Source organism: Lissotriton helveticus, chromosome 11 (genome assembly GCF_964261635.1).
Source record: "Lissotriton helveticus chromosome 11, aLisHel1.1, whole genome shotgun sequence".
Lineage (NCBI taxonomy): Eukaryota > Metazoa > Chordata > Amphibia > Caudata > Salamandridae > Lissotriton > Lissotriton helveticus.
The window spans coordinates 533,866,773-533,884,869 of NC_136072.1; the positions used below are offsets into that span (position 1 = coordinate 533,866,773).

The 18,097-nt window shown below is 45.3% G+C and overlaps 1 protein-coding gene across 1 annotated transcript in view; it reads right to left on the bottom strand.

The window, feature by feature from the left end:
* Nucleotides 1-4,791: 4,791 nt before the first annotated feature.
* The window catches only part of VDAC3 (voltage dependent anion channel 3), a 50,788-nt gene continuing 37,482 nt past the window's right edge, over nucleotides 4,792-18,097 (bottom strand). The window contains exons 6-9 of the mRNA XM_078666223.1: nucleotides 11,067-11,294; nucleotides 8,525-8,675; nucleotides 7,971-8,028; nucleotides 4,792-5,295 (exon numbers count right to left, since the gene is read on the bottom strand). Of these exons, the coding sequence (XP_078522349.1) occupies nucleotides 5,204-5,295; nucleotides 7,971-8,028; nucleotides 8,525-8,675; nucleotides 11,067-11,294 (529 nt within the window). The 3' untranslated portion in view covers nucleotides 4,792-5,203. The remainder of the gene's footprint in view (nucleotides 5,296-7,970; nucleotides 8,029-8,524; nucleotides 8,676-11,066; nucleotides 11,295-18,097) is intronic.

The window sequence follows — 18,097 nt, forward strand, 5'->3', positions numbered from 1 at the left end:
AGAGAGCACGGATGCTGGGGTCCTGGCTAGCTGGATCCCAGCAAACTACAGTCAAAACATACTGGCACCAGGCCAAAAATGAACAATAAAAGAAAGCTCCTACTGTCTTACACATGGCCAGATGGCAGTGGTGGCCCGGAAGCCTTTTGTTTAATAGAAACAAAAGGTTTTTTTCTGAGGGCAGGTGAGGGAATGGAGTACTCACAGCACCTTGACCCGGCGGAAGATAATGTGACTCCAAATCGATCTCCAAGTCGGAGTCCGAATCTTGAACCGAAAAGGATCCTTCCTCCTCGGCAGCTGAAGCTTCCTGATCTTCTTCTGGTTCAATATCTTGTGGTCCGAAGATATCGGGCATGTGCTCGATTTCACGCCTCTGCATCTCTATGCATTGTGCCAGAGGGTCCTGCAAGGTCTTTTTGGATCGAAACGACTGACAGGTCTCACAATCTTCTTTGTGCTTGGGAGATAAGCACAGAGTATAGACCTTGTGAAGGTTGGCCCAAGGGTACTTGGAATGGCACAGAGGGCAGAATCAAAATGGAGACTGTTCGTTCAGCAGAGTACCATCTGACTACCTGACAGATCTGACAACTAGAGGGCAAGAGTATGCAAAGCATGTGTATTGACAGCCACACATGCCTCGAACCATTACTTACCTATGAAAACATACCTTTGCGATATTTTTGTCCTCGATACTCGACAATATTTTGTCCACACAATATTTTGTGTAAATACCCCTCGGAACTGGCCTGGATGTGCTATAGCGAGAAGTGAAAATGGCTGTAAAGCATCAAGGATCACACATGGAAACCATCTCATCCAATCTAGGTCTTCATTGCCCCCAGATCTTCCTGGGAGGCTTCCATCTACATTGGAATGACCCGAATGACCTAGTCGTGAACAGTCTTAAAAAATTCCTACTTGACCTCAACCTGACTCAATTCTGCGATAGCCCAATACACAACTTGGGCTTGAGCCTTGATCTAATCGTCTCCAACCCCGACACCATTCGGATTGAATTGAATTGATAACCCGCTGTGACTGGTCAGATCACTTTATCACCTTCCTCATACTTGAACGAAGGAACACCCAAAAACTTCAACCCAAGAAATTGAAACACTGGAAAAGATTAATGCAAAACGCTAACATAAACAACCTCATATCACGCAGCAATCTGTCCCTGTCTCCACACATGCTCATGGCAGATGGCCATGAACTCACCAATCACTACAACAACTCCATGCTAAACGTTCTGGATGCAGTTGCCTCCCTTCAACTAAAAAAAAAATCCAACAAAGACTCCAATCCTTGGTTCAATGACTGCCTAAACTCAGACAGGCGCAACTTAAGACTAGCGGAACAAGCTTGGATCCTCTCCATCTACTAAACTCCTCAAACTTTTGAGTGTAAGTAGGAGTCTGTACAACAAACATCAGAACTGCAAAAGCATTCTTCTTCAGAAGCCAACTAGACAGAGCTAGAAATCGCCCCAAAATGCTGTTTGAACTGATCAAACGGCAATCCAACAACACACCCATTCAATCGACAATCACCGCCAGTCCCCAACCTAATTGCGAGGACTTTGCTGCCTTCTTCATTGAAAAATCCAACAAAATTGAATCTGATCTAAGGTCTGCCTTGCTCGAATTATCATCCTTAACAGACTCCCACCTAACTCCTCTTCCTACCTACCATTCCCCTAAAAACAATGTGCATTGGAATCAATTCTCAACCTTCAATGACACTTCCATTCTCAACATTCTCTCCACCCTGAAACCCTCTAATCACTTAAACAATCCCCTTCCCTAACATTCCTTTAAATAAATGATGAGGCCTCTAGTGCCGCTCTGGACGAAGATCATTAATGCCTCCCTACTTCAAGGTGAGATCCCAGACTCCCTAAAGTTCGGACTAGTTCTCCCCATCCTCAAGAAACCTAAGGCGGACCCTGAAGATCTGAATAACTTCCGGCCAATCACGAACACCCCTACTCTGGCAAAGCTCATTGAGAAATGTGTACAGGTACAACTATGTAACCACATTTAGGAATTCCAGCTACTATATCAATTTCAATCGGACTTCCGTCAAGGCCACAGCACCGAAACAGCCATCACTCACATAGTTGATGACGCGCTTACCATACTTGACCGGAACAAATCCTGCCTAAAATGATTTGCCTCCTTTCTCCATAATAGAACACAGAGAATTAAATCCAACCAATCCCTCTCCCATCCCAGTCCCTGCACCCTGGGGGTGCCCCATGGCTCCTCGCTTTCACCCACACGTTTTAACCTATTCATTGAACCCCTCACTGAAATCCTTAAAGCATCTAACATCCAATACCACATGTATGCAGACGACACCCAGCTGTACATGAAAATCTCCTCGCCTGACGATATCAAGTCACTCAACGGAACCTTACACAAAACCCTCAACTGGCTTACCTTCAACCACCTCAAACTTAACACCCTCAAAACGGAATTCTCCTTATTTCCAAGCCCAAGCAAGCACCCATCATTGAGGAATACATGAAAAATGTGTCTGCTCTCAACTGCACAACACCTATCATAGACTCTAGGAAATCCTTGGGTATAGTGTTGGATAGGAACTTGAGCTTGCAGGATCACATTAGTGCTTCTTCAAAAGGAGCGAACTTCAAACTGAGCATCCTAAGGAAACTAAAACCTTTCCTCCCCCCCCCCCATGACCTCAAGTCCGCAGTACAAGCATTAGTCATATCACGATTGAAATACGGCAGTGCAACACTCTGCGGTCTGCCTAAGTACAGACTGGCACCCCTCAGAGCCTCATTGAATGCGGCAGCCAGGCTTGTCACAGGCTCCAAGAAGTACAATCACATCTCCCCGGACCTGAAAACACTCAACTGGCTACCTTTGGAAGCAAGGATACAGCTATAACTTGCCTGCATGATCCACAAAGCCCTTCACTTCAACACACCTTTTACTCGCAAAAAAACTCAAGCTGTTGGGTGGTGCACATACCTCCAGGAGCACTAGAACCCTCCTACTTAAACCAAAGAAATTTAAAAAAAATCAAAAACATACAACCCGTTCATTCTCAGGAATCGCCCCAAGAATCTGGAACGCCCTTCCAACGGAAATGAGACTGATTCCATCAACAGTGTCCTTCAAAAAGGAAATGAAAGTGCCACTGATGAATACTTGCCTGTCCTAAAGTCCAGTAGGAGTCCTGAGTCACCTCATATACTATCACGCTGATGACTTTCTCGCCTTATCCTACTAATTCTTTTGCGCACTATTATCTCGTTATGTAACTATTGCTATTTTTATCTATCATGTCGTCATGTAACTATTGTTATTTTTGTCTGTCATGTAACTGCTATTTTTGTCTATTGCTATGATTCTGCCATGATTGCCCCCGCTCATTATGTGTCGCATCACTCTGTAAAGCGCTCTGATACCCTCTATGGTCATGTTCGCGCTATTCAAAACTTTCTAAATAAATAAAACATGAAAGACTCATCTTGAACTATGATTTCCAAGTAATCAAAAAAGTGACAATGAGCTGTTAGAGAGGTCCAGCACCCATTCTCATAGAAACAGGACACACAAAAGAGGGGTGCTGTACCCAAGTGGAAGGGGAAAAACCCAACTGCACAAGGGTGGATTAAAGGAACTAAACAGAAGAACTCGGGAAAGTGGGTGGGGGAATCCCAGTAATCAGATCTGAATGGCCTCGTACACCCCAGGGGGTGTAATGCTTCATCCTACGCCGCTCCTAGTCGAGCCGGTGCTGCAATGCTCAATGGGTCCCTCAGTGGGGGGCTCTTTAGCGGAGATCTTTTGATCAAGCTGTATGGTAAGTGCAAGTGAGGGGGTATGGGTGCTCAAGTGAATTAAAAGAGTCTAAAGGAAACCCGACAGATTTAATCTAATGGTCCCCCTGATGCAGTAAAAACAGTGAGGCCATCTGTAGTAATAATGTACTGAGATAGCTCAAAAGGTCCACATGTTTCATGCCTCGATGCCAGGAGGGTCACTGCCATTTCTTCAGGACTCTTAGCCACTTGGGTGCTCATGACGAGGTCAGCTCGTCATGAGCCACGGCGCTTCGGTGCTCATGATGAGCTGAGCTCGTCATGACCGCGCCCGTTCCGTGGAAAGCTCGCATGCTGGGCTGATTCCCCTGCTGTGCTGAGTGTTCTATGGGAACAGGTGTGGCCATGACGAGTCATGAGCACCGAAGCGGCGTGACTCATGACGAGCTCACCTCGTCATGAGCACCGGGGCGCTTTACGCCCCCTCCCCCTGCCCCCCAGCACAGCGGGGAGAAACAGCCCGCACGGAAGGGGTTAATTCACTTGAGCACCAAACTACACCCATACACTTCCATTCACCATACGGCTAGATCAAAAGATCTCCGCTAAAGAGCCCCTACTGGCACGTCAAGCATTGCAGCACTGGCTTGACATGGAGCGGCCTAGGATGAAGCATGACACCCTCTTAGGTGTGTGACGACATTCAGATCTGATCATTGCGGTCTGCACTACACTTCTATCCACGTTTCACCTCGCTACTGAGACTAACATTTGTGGCATCAGTGTTTTTACGGAAGAAAACAGTTTAATATCACACCCACAACTAGCGAACTAGGTACAAGATCTACGAGACTTTTACAACCCTTCAAAATGTGTAGTGCTGTGTGGAATTCGTTGTATCCCGTTATGAAGATATTCCTCTGAGACGTTAATGGAAAAAAAACACAAATATATATGTAAATCGTGGGGGAAAAAAAGACACAAGATGATGTTGGAAATATGGAGAATTTATTTTTACGTCCATTAAGATCCAGGTGTTCACTACGGTAAAAAGAGGAGTCGGACATGCAAGGACAATGTACAAGCTGTGGGGGGGGGGGGGGGTGAGGGCGGGTGCGTGCGCGCGAGGGGCAGCGAACCCCTCCGTAAAACGTCAGCTCACGCTGAAACGATGAAAAACTGAAATAACACTGAAAAAACATGAACGAACGTGTGGCACAGACTGAAGCCCCCTGGTGGTCACGTCGCGCACTGCACCTTAGTGTTTGAGGCCAGCAATGATTTTTGGAAGAATGAACAGTTCACATTTTTGGAGAATTGTAAGGCCAGGCTTCACTTGGGTTCCATCCTCTTGGCTTCATTTCCGGAGAGGGGTCGGGAGGTTCCAGAGCACGCCGTGCGTTAAACGGCAAGTTCAAATCCCAAACCGACCTTGTGGCCGCCGGCAGTGACGTTCTTCCCTTCCACAAGGGCGGACAGAGTCAGCTTCACACCTGGAAGCAAGAAACAACGTTTAGACAGCAGTCGAAACACGACAGCGTAAGAACAGTCTAACTCTTGAAAATATCTGGGCAAATCACACTTAAGATTGCAGTAAGACACAATGACTCCTAGAAGCACATTTGTGGATCAGTTCTCATGTGCGTGCCTGCTTTTACCTTTAACAGGCTTTCACACCCTTCGGGCTATGGCTCGATGTGTTGTAAAGTTATACCCGGGTTATTAAATATATGTAAATGATGATGCAAACGTGGCCAACCTTTGGAACTCATTATGTTTTCTGCTCTCGAGAAGTTCACATTCCAGCCATGTATAACACTTACAGATTATATGACTGCCTTTATAATGCCTCAAGGTGATAAACGCTGCACCTATAATCTGACACTACCCTTTTAAACTCGGGATTGTTATATTTCCGCCTCTATCATCTTTTGTCCCTCTTAACTTTTTTAAAAGAAAGAACGACTGACCAATTGAGCATTTACTAACTGGCCATTGCATGCAATAAATGCTTGCCATTTCTCACATTTACTTAGAAAATGCAACAAAGAAATCAGAGTAGCACAATTACTAGAATTCATAATAGCAGCAAGGATTTGCAAGTTCGAGTATGGTGCAAACGTGTTATGAGCCTCTAATGACATTAAAGAAATTACAATGTACGAGAACGTGACTCAGATTCCAGGCCACAAAAAAAGCCAATTTTGACTTAATAGAGAAGCACTACTCCACCCTCTGATACAGTCTAGTGTGGGAACATATGGCCAGAGCGAAATGAACAGCTATTGTTAACATAACGTGTAATTGTAAAGCGCACGTTCAACAGATGTCTACTCATTTCATCGACCTCGGAAGAATGATAGGCTGAGTGGACCTGCCGGGATTTGAACCTGTGACCATGAGGTCAAACACAGGCTCCTACAGTAGACACCTTTGTCCACTAAGCCACCACACTCGACACCATTCAGTTTTAAAATACTGCAATACCTGGAATAAAAGGTGTTCGACTGCAAACTGGGTCGCTGGCAACACATGCGGATTGCTAAACTAGATAAAACACTTATTTCTTAAAACTGGGGGCAGTGGTCGAGGACTCCCTAACATTTCAGGGAGAACAAACTTTATTTGAATCATAAGACAGGTGTATCTGTACATCTTGACAGTCTACCAAAACTGTGGCCGAATAGTATAAACTATGGCAGTTTGATCCATAGCATAAAGAGTAATAAGTCTGACGGCTGCAGAGAAAAAACGACAGCTAATAAAAGGCAAGTGAATCAATAATTCACACTCTTAAGCGCTGTCAAACGTCAGATCCGATTGTAACAATCAAATAACATTAACAGGCTATCATCGAACTTCGTCTTCCCATGTGTGGCACTACGAGTTGAGATGTGCAAGTAGTGTCCCAGGTCTCTCGACCCATCCAGGTGACATGGACATGGAATGGGGGTGGGGGGGCATTTGATAAGTAAATCCTCTTATATGCTCAGTGTAATTTGTTTTCTTGGATTTAAGTACAGCACTCAAAAAGAGCTTTTTTTGTAAAAAAAATAAGGTTCCCTAACAATGGTAAGTATAGACCAGTTTTTATGATTTTGTGGGAAATTGATGTGAATTCTTGGGCAAATTCACATTTTTCACAGGATTCGTATCCAGTTACCAAATTTGAAAATGAAAAAAGAAATGCCGGTGAGATGAGCATGCAGTTCTACACTCACGATTCAACTTTATAATTTCCATTACTTGGGCAAAGGCAGCTACACCCTGTAGCACTCCTTAAAGGAGCTTTCCTAGCAGCTCCTGATAAGGTTTTTTCTACAGTTCGTTACACCTGAGGCTTATCTTCATAGGCAGCTCCTGAATGCTATCAGCAGCCAACAAGGTAGTGATTTGCGGGAGTATCCGAACTCAGTTAATTAAATGCTGTGCTGTGGGGGCGAAGAGGACTTGGCACAAAGTTTATTGACTGACACCTGTGATACTAGAAACCATGCCAAAACCACCTTTTCCTGGAATCCGCCTGCGGAGTGAATACTGGACCCAGAAATCGCTCCCCAGGCAAACATTTTTTTATAAAAGCAGATTTTTCCTGTTAGAATTTCGTGGAGAAATTTTAGCCAACCTCAGTGGAGACTGAGTCGAGGCCAAGTGCCCAAGTACCTTAAATCTTGATGTCCTAGTTATAGCACAGTCCTTATAATGTCTATCAGGTTACAATCCTGCCACTGTTCCAGTATTGCAGCCCCTATATCATTTTAGAGGTTATAGTCCCACCCTTGTAACCCACCCACACAGGCTACAATTCTGCCATATAACCTTCAAAGTTGTATTCACGTGTCTATTATCTCGTACATGTACATTCCTACATCCTCCTCTGAAAAGACATTTAATAAAGAATTGCAGGCCATGAAAGGTGCACAGATTATCCACAACTTACATTTGTCAGTATGACCAAAGACACACAGAAAAAAGCAGCCCACACAGGGTACTCATGCTGAAGGAACAGCGTGTTTCACAGTCACATTGTCCGTTATGGGGACTATCCCCATGTTACCCATACCCTAAAAGAAGAGTTACCACCAACCCAGTCTACCCCAAGAATGTAAACTTCACCTGCTGCCAGCTGTATTCTTACCACCCAAAATAAATGTAAAACAATCCTTACCTGGCCGCAAGACCCGAGTGAAGCCGATTCCAATAAGGCTGGCGTTGTTTACTTTGGCCTACAGAACAAAAGAAATAAATAAAAATAAGAAACGCTTACAAAGGAACCGAACAAGCACACTCTTAAGGCATGTCCCAACTCACCTGAGTGGCGGGAGGAAGATAAATTTAGAATTTGTTGACACAAGTAGTGAATGAGATGCAAGCAGGCCTCCAGGGAGAGGGAGAAAGGACAAGCAGACATGCCAAGCTAGCTGTGAGGGCTTCAGAGATCTGTACTATCCCTCAATGCTATGGAGGCTACTGTTTGTGGCTTCATTTCTAGAACGCTCAGTGCCTTACAAAACCACTCCTTAACTCTTCCATTCCGCTCCTCTCCTCCCAGCAACACAGATGTCCACCCGCTACAAGTGCTCAACTATTCCCCTCAAGAACTTAAGCTGCAAGGTGACCATCAGTGCGGTCCCAGAGTCTTCATCTAAGCCCCACTCAACAGTTATCTATCAAGGCACACAATGATTGGCCAAATGCTGTACAGCCCCACGTTGTGCTTACAGAAATGGAGGTGTCTGCATCCAGATGGTATTTGGCTGCGATGCCAAAGCGGGTGTTGTTGCTTCCGGCCGTCCACGCCAGATTCACTGACGTCTCAATTTGGTCGTTAACCTTCTGGTAGATGGAGCCTCCAAACTCGGTACCGTCGTTCCTAGTTCAGAGACAGTAGGACAGAGTTAGGCAGTCTGAAAAGATAATCTGGTCTCTCAATGGCTTGACGCAACTAGTAGGCGCAAGCCCTGCTGGGATTCCCAGATGAACTGCTTTAAACAGATACCCAAGAGTGGTTGAATATAATAATTGCTTACTAGAGACTTAAAATACAGCAAGAGCACAGTCCGGACCAGTGTACACATTCAGCTCAATGCACCATACAGGGCCTGGGGAGCAGTTTATCACATGCCCCCACAATCCAAAGGGCCAAATGCATAAAAAGAAGCCAGTACAAGCAAACATACATCCAAAACCCAAAGAAGCAAACAGCACACTGTCAGCAGGGCCCAACATACATTACATCACCAACCCAAAAGAACAAACACAACACAAGGACAGCATCGCCCAGCACACATCGCAAAAACACAAAGAAGCAAACACTGCATGGCAGAGGCAGGCCCATGCAACACCGACAAAAGCATCAACAGGGCACAGACCAGGGCTGTAGACCAGGTAGGCATCTAAATACAAATTGACTAAACACAAACCATCAAACGCAGCATAGCACACATGATCAGTCGGGCCTGGCAGGCATCCAAAGACAAGATCAAGCTAAAAGTAAAAGGCAGCAAGTCCCAGCAAACACTCAGAGACCAAACGACCAGACGCAGCCCAGGGGCGTCAGGGCCTGACAACCACCCACACAGCCACTGAAGACATTATAGCCAGCCATCCTCTAATATACATACTAAATAGACAGCAAGAAGCTACAGGACCCAAGAGATGCTCTCAGGCAAACACACCATAATGAGCAGCGTGAAAACACATTAGCTCGGCATAATCAGACAAAAGAAAACAAGGAAATATGGGTTGCCACAGTCTTGGACAACAATCTGCCAACCAAACATTATGCAGGCTGCAGGCTAGGTAGAATTTCTCCAACCAAAGCAACAACATAGCTATACACAAGCTGCAGAACCGACCGACAGCAGATGGTTCACCAAAGGCCAGCGATGCTTGCCGGCCTTTGAGGAGTGTGTGAAACCGTTCAGTTGTATTTATTTAAAAACACACGCCGTCCTGATGTGTCTTGGCCCTTTGCAAAGTCACTATGAACTACATAATAATAAAAGGCCAAGATCAAACAATGAGATGCAAGCAAGTGATCTGTATGTTGTGCACACATCACTGCAACAGAAAAGCAAGCAAGCATTGCAAAGTCAATAGGTTTGGTGTCTGTCAGCCAGCCTTTTGGCAATGCTTGTTTTGTTTAGTCATTGTTTTTGTAAAATGTTATTTCTCGGTGAAGCTACTGGACCCCCTCGTCCATCAATCCAGAGATATGTCTAAAACCAAACATATTTTTCGTTCTAAAAAACACACATTGTGAAAGAGCAGAATGCTCCCTACTCGCAGTGAAGTTAGCTACAGGCCTAACCCACTGCCCCAGGCTGTGGTGGACGGAAGCAGCATGGGAATGACACGAAAGGAGCGGAGATAGATATATATATATATATATATATATATATATATATATATCCAGACCTGATGGGATATCTTATCTCTCCGTCTCAAGAAAGAGCAGGGCACACCCTAGTGGAACTGAACAAGACCTTTCCTGGATCCCAAACTTGAGTCACACAGAAGACCACTCTGTGACCCCATAATTTAATACTATCTAACATCTGCCCACATCACCCCATCCGCGTCTTCTCATCCTCGCAAGGCCTGCCGTGGCCTGCTTATCATTGTGTCTCACACTAGCACTTCAGACATCCCATTCCCCCACATCGATAAACCCCAGATAACTCCGTCAGTCTTTCCATTGATGAATCCTGATCATTACACCCCTTTCACTCCTAGCTCTATGTCTTACTCACACATTATGAAACAGATCATGGTGCTCTACTCATATGAGACAATCCTGGGACAGAACCGGTTTGCCTCTTTCCTGGATACAAACCTAAAATCCTAGGTGTCTCCAGCTCCATGGCTCACTATCTCCACAGCCCCCGATACCAGATCAATGTCGCAAATCATGCTACATAAACAGAGGCTGTGTACTCTCCAGACTTCAAAACAATACCCCAGTCCCATACCTACCCACTGATAGATGGACACCTCTGCTCGATGCCTCACTCCTCACACACACACCCAACATCCCTTGACCCCAGCTCTACGCCTTATTCCTTCCGCACACCCTCACCAATAGACAATGCACTGCATATCAACCGGCAGTTATGTGGTATTATCACACGAGGGAAGTTCTGTGCACCCAACCCCCCCAAACTGTGTGCTCTACGTCCCTCACAGCCCCAGACTATCTTCCATGCCTTATGTCCCACCACATCAAACTGGACCCACAAGTCTGTGTAATGCCAATACTCACACGTTGGTGTGCAGCTGGAAGTCTCCAGCCTTGTAGCCCAATGCAACATTATTCTGGGCCAACCTGGATTTCGCCGTATCAAAGGCCACCTGGTAGCCAGCCAACCACCCTTCATAACCCAGAACAGCCCAGCCATGGACGGTGGGGCCGGCCATGTCGAGGTCGATGTCACAGCCCAGGTTGGCATAATCCCTCTTGTAGGAGGTCTTCAACTTGCCGCTCTTCTTCCTGTTGACAGAAAAAATGTGTTACTCTGCAGTGCTCCACACAGACCCCATAATATTCCCAACCATGGTATTTTAAAACATTCTGCAGTAGTAACACAGGACACAGTTTTGTGTCAAACAAAAGAGAAGGTCGGGGACCAGGAAGTAGCCCCTTAATGAACAAACGATGGCTTAAAACATGGAAGGAGCCAGCAGGCTGCCTCTTCTCTACAGGGGACGGTACTGTACCATTGTGTATGTAGGAGACTAGACAACGATGGCGCACAACAAGTATGTAGCTGAGACTGACAGTCAGTCATAGGCATCCACATCAAGAGTAGATGTTCCGCAGGAGTTCCTCTGGCATTGTCACAATGCAGGTTCCCAAACAATGCCAAGGAATACCAAATGGCACAGAAAAACACCGCCCAACGCAGCACACCATCGTCTTGCTTTTGGCACTTCAGTGTTCTTGTTAAGCAGTCATAACAAATGATATTCAACAGTTCCCCAAACATTTAAAACCCAACAGTCCTGAGGCAAGTTTAAGCAAAATGACACCTGGTCCGACTCAGACTTTCCTGCTCTCAAGCCTCATCCACCAAACGTATAAGGTGCTGCACTTCTACCTATACCTAGTTTGGTGTAAAGTGCCACTCTTCATTGGATACTGCAGTCCTGTTAGCACCAGCTTCGAAGACAGTGTTCCCTTGGATGGACATGCAAACAAGATGCATGATCTGGCAGCTCATCTGCCTTGGCAAAGCCTAGTCTACTTCCTACACACAAGTTTCATGACGCAAACACAGCCTAGACCATGTGAATGGGTCATGAGGGATCAGAAATGCTCGGACACTGATGAGGTGATGCTGCTACTTGCCTGACCAGCTCCAGATGCGGTACCATTGTCCGACACAAGTCGCACTTTCAGCATGGGGTGGTTCCTCTTTTGCGGTGGCGCCATTACTCCACAACACTCCCCATAACAGGTTGAGCCCAACCTGGGGCATTGTGTGACCCAAGATGCCGGAGGAAACCCTATGACAGACCAGGCCACCAATGGTGGGTGAGGGTCCCACATCTATAACATCTATACAAATTGAACAGCATAGAAATTATTTCCTAGTGTGAGTCGTTTGAAGGCATGGGCAAAGAGGATCTAGCCCAGGGCCCCCGTTTTTGATCAGGGCCCCCTACCAGAGGCTTCTCATCTCTTTGCCTGAACTATCCGCCTCATTCGGACAGTTCTGCCTTGATAATCTGGATTGTTGCAGAAACATAAATGTCCATTTCTTTTAATTTGTGTTTTTAGCAAGTGGAGACTGGGTGCTGTGGGAGTTCATTACAGATATTTTGCAGATACATGTTTTCAGCCCCATGCAACATCTGTATCAAGTTTTTTTTTAAACTAAATGTTTCATTCAAGAGTAATAGAAGGGGACTACAGATACTATTCTTAATAACACTACTAAGCTGCAGTTGTACCACAACATTGAAAACTCAAATGGTACCGTCTTGTCGGCCCGTACATGTATTCTGAACTTTAGGGGCCAGACTTACTAACACTTTGTGCTGGGTTTGTTTTACCTTTATAATGCAAGCCTAGCACAAAGACTTGTGGTTGCATTTACTTTCAGAGCATATCAGGATTTGCAATGGAAAGATGGAACCAAAGTAACTCAAATACTTGGTGTAAAGGCAACATACCATGGGTGGTACATGGGCGTTCCCATGCAGCCATCCATGGTTTTTGATGCAAATCGCTACCTACTAACAATTTTACACACTGACTTGCACCAAAACATTTCTACTTCCTCAAGACAGGAGTAACAGAGGAGAGATGTTTTATTTATTCATACCTTTTAAACTGAATGCTACATTGTACATCACACAAACAAAAGCAGGACGAGTATTACAGCATCGTTGTTGTACTGGAAGGATTGCCTTCCAGTACAAAACCTATACTTGATAGAACCCACACATTCTTGCTCTGTAGTGCAAGGGTGTGTATGTTGGCGCGCAACAGTTGGAGAGAGAAAAATAACACTACATCTTATTAGATATGGTGCTGTTTTTCGCACTCCCTTTGACACGACGCAGCGCAACTTTAGTTGCGGTTCTGCGTTGTATCATACTTTAGTAAATTCCCCTATAGATGTAAACACATTTTGAAATATGGAGTGGCGTTTGGCACATATTTATACTTGTTTTTTGTGTACTACTCGTCACACACTACATATTTCACCACATTTATAAAATGACATATACAAGCCTCCATCAAAAGAGCTTCTTGAAAAAAAGCTGTTAGAGGGTTGAGTGTCAGATCCAGTTGATTTGAAGAAAGTTGACGCTGTCAGACATCTAAATTGATAGACAGATGTAGCCTAAGAGATAGAATTAATGCTCGAGTCTGGAAGATCTGTGCAACATGTGCAGTAGGTTTGCTCTTTGGGATCTTGTTTTGCACAATTGTTGTAACCAGAGGGATGGATTACAGTCTTGAGTTTAGATCTTTACAACCTGAGGGATTGCTTCCAAGACACATGTAAACTTGTGGAATACATTATTTTGTCATGCCTGCGTCTGCATTAATGTGTGTGTAACTGGAGAATTGTTTTTATGACAAAAGCTGGAAGGTGTAGGATCTGTGTTATGTAAGAAAAAAAGCTCAGTTTTCTAATTTTGGAATCTGTGACATCTGTGCCGATCCAAACTAGTAAGGTCTCAAAAAAGGTGCAGAATATTAGCAAAATAAAGAAACTAGCACAGTTAAGAGTAACATCTTCCTGAAACTATTGCAATACACACCACATCAATTACTTTAAAAAAATCCTTAATGCCTCTCTTGGTTTTAATTCACGGATTTTTAAATCTCTCTCCTATATTTGAGGAGCTATAATTGCACTATTACAATGACTTTTTCAAATGGTATTCCCTCTGGATTAACCAGGAACCAGTACGGGGAACTGTACCTCTTATTTATACCTCTTATTATGTGTTAATTGTTCTGATGTGAGCCCCCAAAATATGTTTTTGCCCATGGCCACAATACTTATAAAGATGCCACTATCTATTAACTATCCAAAGAGGGCATGTGGAAGCAGAAAATTGATGATAAATTCAAAGTTCTTTTGAACAGGGGCCCCCAAAATAATTCTGGTACAGGGCTCCTAAAGATGTGAAGAGAACCCAGAGTGTTGATTCACTATACTCTATTGATATACTGTATATTCTCTAGTGAGGATCTATGGTAGGAACCATAATCTTCTCTCACCCAGTCTATATACATGTAGTTTAGACAATGCACAGTGGAACATGAATCCAAACTCCCTACTTGAGTGTCAAAACAATGGTTGCGAGCAGTTGGTCGCTACGTGGGATCTTCAGTTGTGAGTCAGACTCGTTGTCATTAGTAAAAGCAAGGGCATTAGATTAGTGACTAAAATGTACCTGATTGGCTCACACATAGAGCTATCTCAGACATGCTCTTTCCAGTTAGAAACAGTATATATAGAACACATTCAGTAATCAACATTCCAAAAAAAGAAGGGAACATTGTCACTCACTTCCAAGCTAGCTCCACTCAGTACAAAGAAACAGAGCCATACTTTGAAACTACCTGGTCAAGATTTAGTTAGCACGGAGACCCCCTACCCATAAGTATGCCATCTGGCATCAGAGAGGTGTGGTTTAGAGTCAGGTCAAACGTGAATTTAAACTGCAATAACTTAGAGGTTAGCAAGAAATTGCAAAGGTTTCTCTAATAACGAATGTGGGATCAGTCAAAAGTCAAACTACTAAAAGACCTGGGTTTATAACAATTCTGTGCATCTATTGGGTGGCAATTGATGCATACTTGCTCCGGTAAATTCAAGGACGTTAAGGCATAGCTCAGAGACGATGCAGGCTCCTCACACCTGAAGTGCTGGAATGCACTCTGCAGATTTCCAATAACCTAGATGGCCAGCCCACCTGCTATTTTTTGGGTACTGGCCCTGTAAAGTGAAAGAACCTTGTGGCTCTTGTGCATCTCAATCAAGAGTGCCATTGCACAGGCTATAGTTCGCTGCGCCTTGTTTATCCTTTTAATGAGACGGCTGCTCCTCTCCACACTTAGCAGCATAGCTTTCACAGTTTTAGAGAACAGGACTCCCCAAGAGGGCTTCCAAAGGTATGGCCTGAGAAGTAGTAATGGGGGAAGACTGCTAGAAGGATGGTGTCAACTACTGAAGCTATGTGTATTGGCTTTTCGGAAACCATAGGAATTCGGCTCAGGCCTCTTGTTGGTGTCGACAACCAGCACAACACAAGGATTGAGTGGGTGAGTTAGATAATCTCAGGCAGAAGTAGGCAGCAAGATAAAGAAGAACATTGTCCCAGTAATCTACAATGACCTTAGGTCGCAGAGACTGGAGCTTAGTGACAGAAACAGACAGGCTCGCACTCCCACAGGGAATGAATGAGACTCCATGAATGGGAACCACCACCACCAAGTCCTGAAACAGTTCTACTTTTTACAAATCAACAGATATCAACTCGTAAGGCTTGTAAGGCTAGTCTTTGCAACAGCGGTACTGCTAAGGGCTGGATCTTAGCTACCACAACCTGTATATTGAGCCATGAAGTTCATCATTTGAGGAGATGAAGGTTTCAGTTGATCAACATGACAAAAAAACGTAACTTAATAACTTCTTCAGGCAACAACGTAGTTACCATTTGCTCTTGTGTTACGAAAATTCAAATGAGTTCAAATTCAAATTCAAATAAGCTTTATTCGGTTATTAAATTTAAAACCATAAAAGCAACAGAAAGAAATACATACATGCAAAACTAACTCAACAGTTCATTACAAGATTAAAAGAAAACTGACTATTTAAAACAAACTAAAATAATTTAATCAAATCGACTATTTCAAAATAATAACCCAAGATACACAGAGTCCCCTTTTTCACCAGGTATTATGATTCGGTGCTCGGGGGCCAGGGTAAAAATCATACAGGTCCCAGATACAGATGGGACCATCTCCAACTGTGGGCTGGGTAGATCTTAAATAAGTGGCAATGTTCCTGTGTTTAAATTTAATTAATATCAAGTCCCCTGGAATATCTTTAGGCAGCAAACCTAGCCACCTCACCCTCCTAACGCTCAGGATCCCGCCATCTAGGGCAGGTGGTAACGGTCTATTGTTTTTGAGCCAGAAAATGCCTTTATTTAGCAGGTCCTGGTGTAATTCACGTTTGCCCGGAGTGAGTGCAGGGACCCCAGAGAGAACGGTGACATATGGGGCGGCTTCAGGGGGTAGATCAATTCGATGCCTTCTTTCTCGAGAAATCCTAGGAACTCTGTGAAGGGCATGTCCGGGATTAAAAGTAGCATAGCGGCCACTTGGAATGGGTGTTATAATGGGGGAGTCAGAAGTTTGAACTTTCCTGGGAGCATTGTTCATCGGCTTTTCATGGATGTTAGTGAGAGTAGAGCATATGGATGTAATAGTATTTTCAGTTAGTGGATAGGTCCTTGTTACAATTTTTTCAATCCTGGTCAACCTATCCCCCAAATCATTGATTTTTGCAACCAGCGGTGATAAAGCAGAGTTTAGCAATCGCTCGATTTGAGCTAGTAGGGTCGATTGGAGGGGGGATGCAGAATCATTTGTTCGAGTCCCAGCCTTATCCGACGCTAATAAGGTTGGGTTGGGGGGGGGATAATAATGGGCTACAGCACATTTGATCGGTGTTTGATAGAATCTGATTGGTATTGTCTATTTCCTCGTCATGATTACTTTTACCGGTTAAGCCACGGGGCAGTATATTAACTTGAGAGAGGATTGTTTCGGGGGATGAAGGTACATCCAGGGGCGTACAGATTATTTGATCAGTGTCTCTGCTCGCTATGGGGGGGGGTTGGTGCATCCGGGACATAATTTGTGCCACACAGGGCATTCAGCTCTTCCCAGATGGACATAATAGTTGGGAAACAAAAGCCCGGAAACAACAGTAGCAAGTTCAAACAGTTCAAAACGGTAAAGATTAACAGAATTAAACGTCTCTGTACCTCCTCTTTTGATGAAGCCAAGTGGGATAGCCCGGCCCGTCCTCCTCGGGTCCTCTGAGGGCCACAGAGGGCCCGCCCTTTGCCCGGGCTTAGCCCGGCGTCCCGCGAGGCGGAGCAGAGCGCAGCTTTGAAGCGCCTCCTGGCGCACTGGTGACGTGTCAATGCAGCGCCGCCGCTGAGGCTGCCGGGAGGTGTAGTCCCGGGGCGGCGGCGCTGTGGTCAGCAAGAAATGACTCCTGGCGGCGGCGGCTGCAGTGGGGGCCTCCTCGCCTCCCCCCTTCCTCAGGTAAGTGTCTCCCCCCGCTCCGCCGAGCAGAGCGCAGCTTTGAAGCGCCTCCTGGCGCACTGGTGACGTGTCAATGCAGCGCCGCCGCTGAGGCTGCCGGGAGGTGTAGTCCCGGGGCGGCGGCGCTGTGGTCAGCAAGAAATGACTCCTGGCGGCGGCGGCTGCAGTGGGGGCCTCCTCGCCTCCCCCTTCCTCAGGTAAGTGTCTCCCCCCGCTCCGCCGAGCAGAGCGCAGCTTTGAAGCGCCTCCTGGCGCACTGGTGACGTGTCAATGCAGCGCCGCCGCTGAGGCTGCCGGGAGGTGTAGTCCCGGGGCGGCGGCGCTGTGGTCAGCAAGAAATGACTCCTGGCGGCGGCGGCTGCAGTGGGGGCCTCCTCGCCTCCCCCCTTCCTCAGGTAAGTGTCTTCAAATGGGTTTAACCTGCACAAAAACCGAGTTCTGTCTTATTACAATGAGAATTAAATATTACTGCTTACCCTCACCTA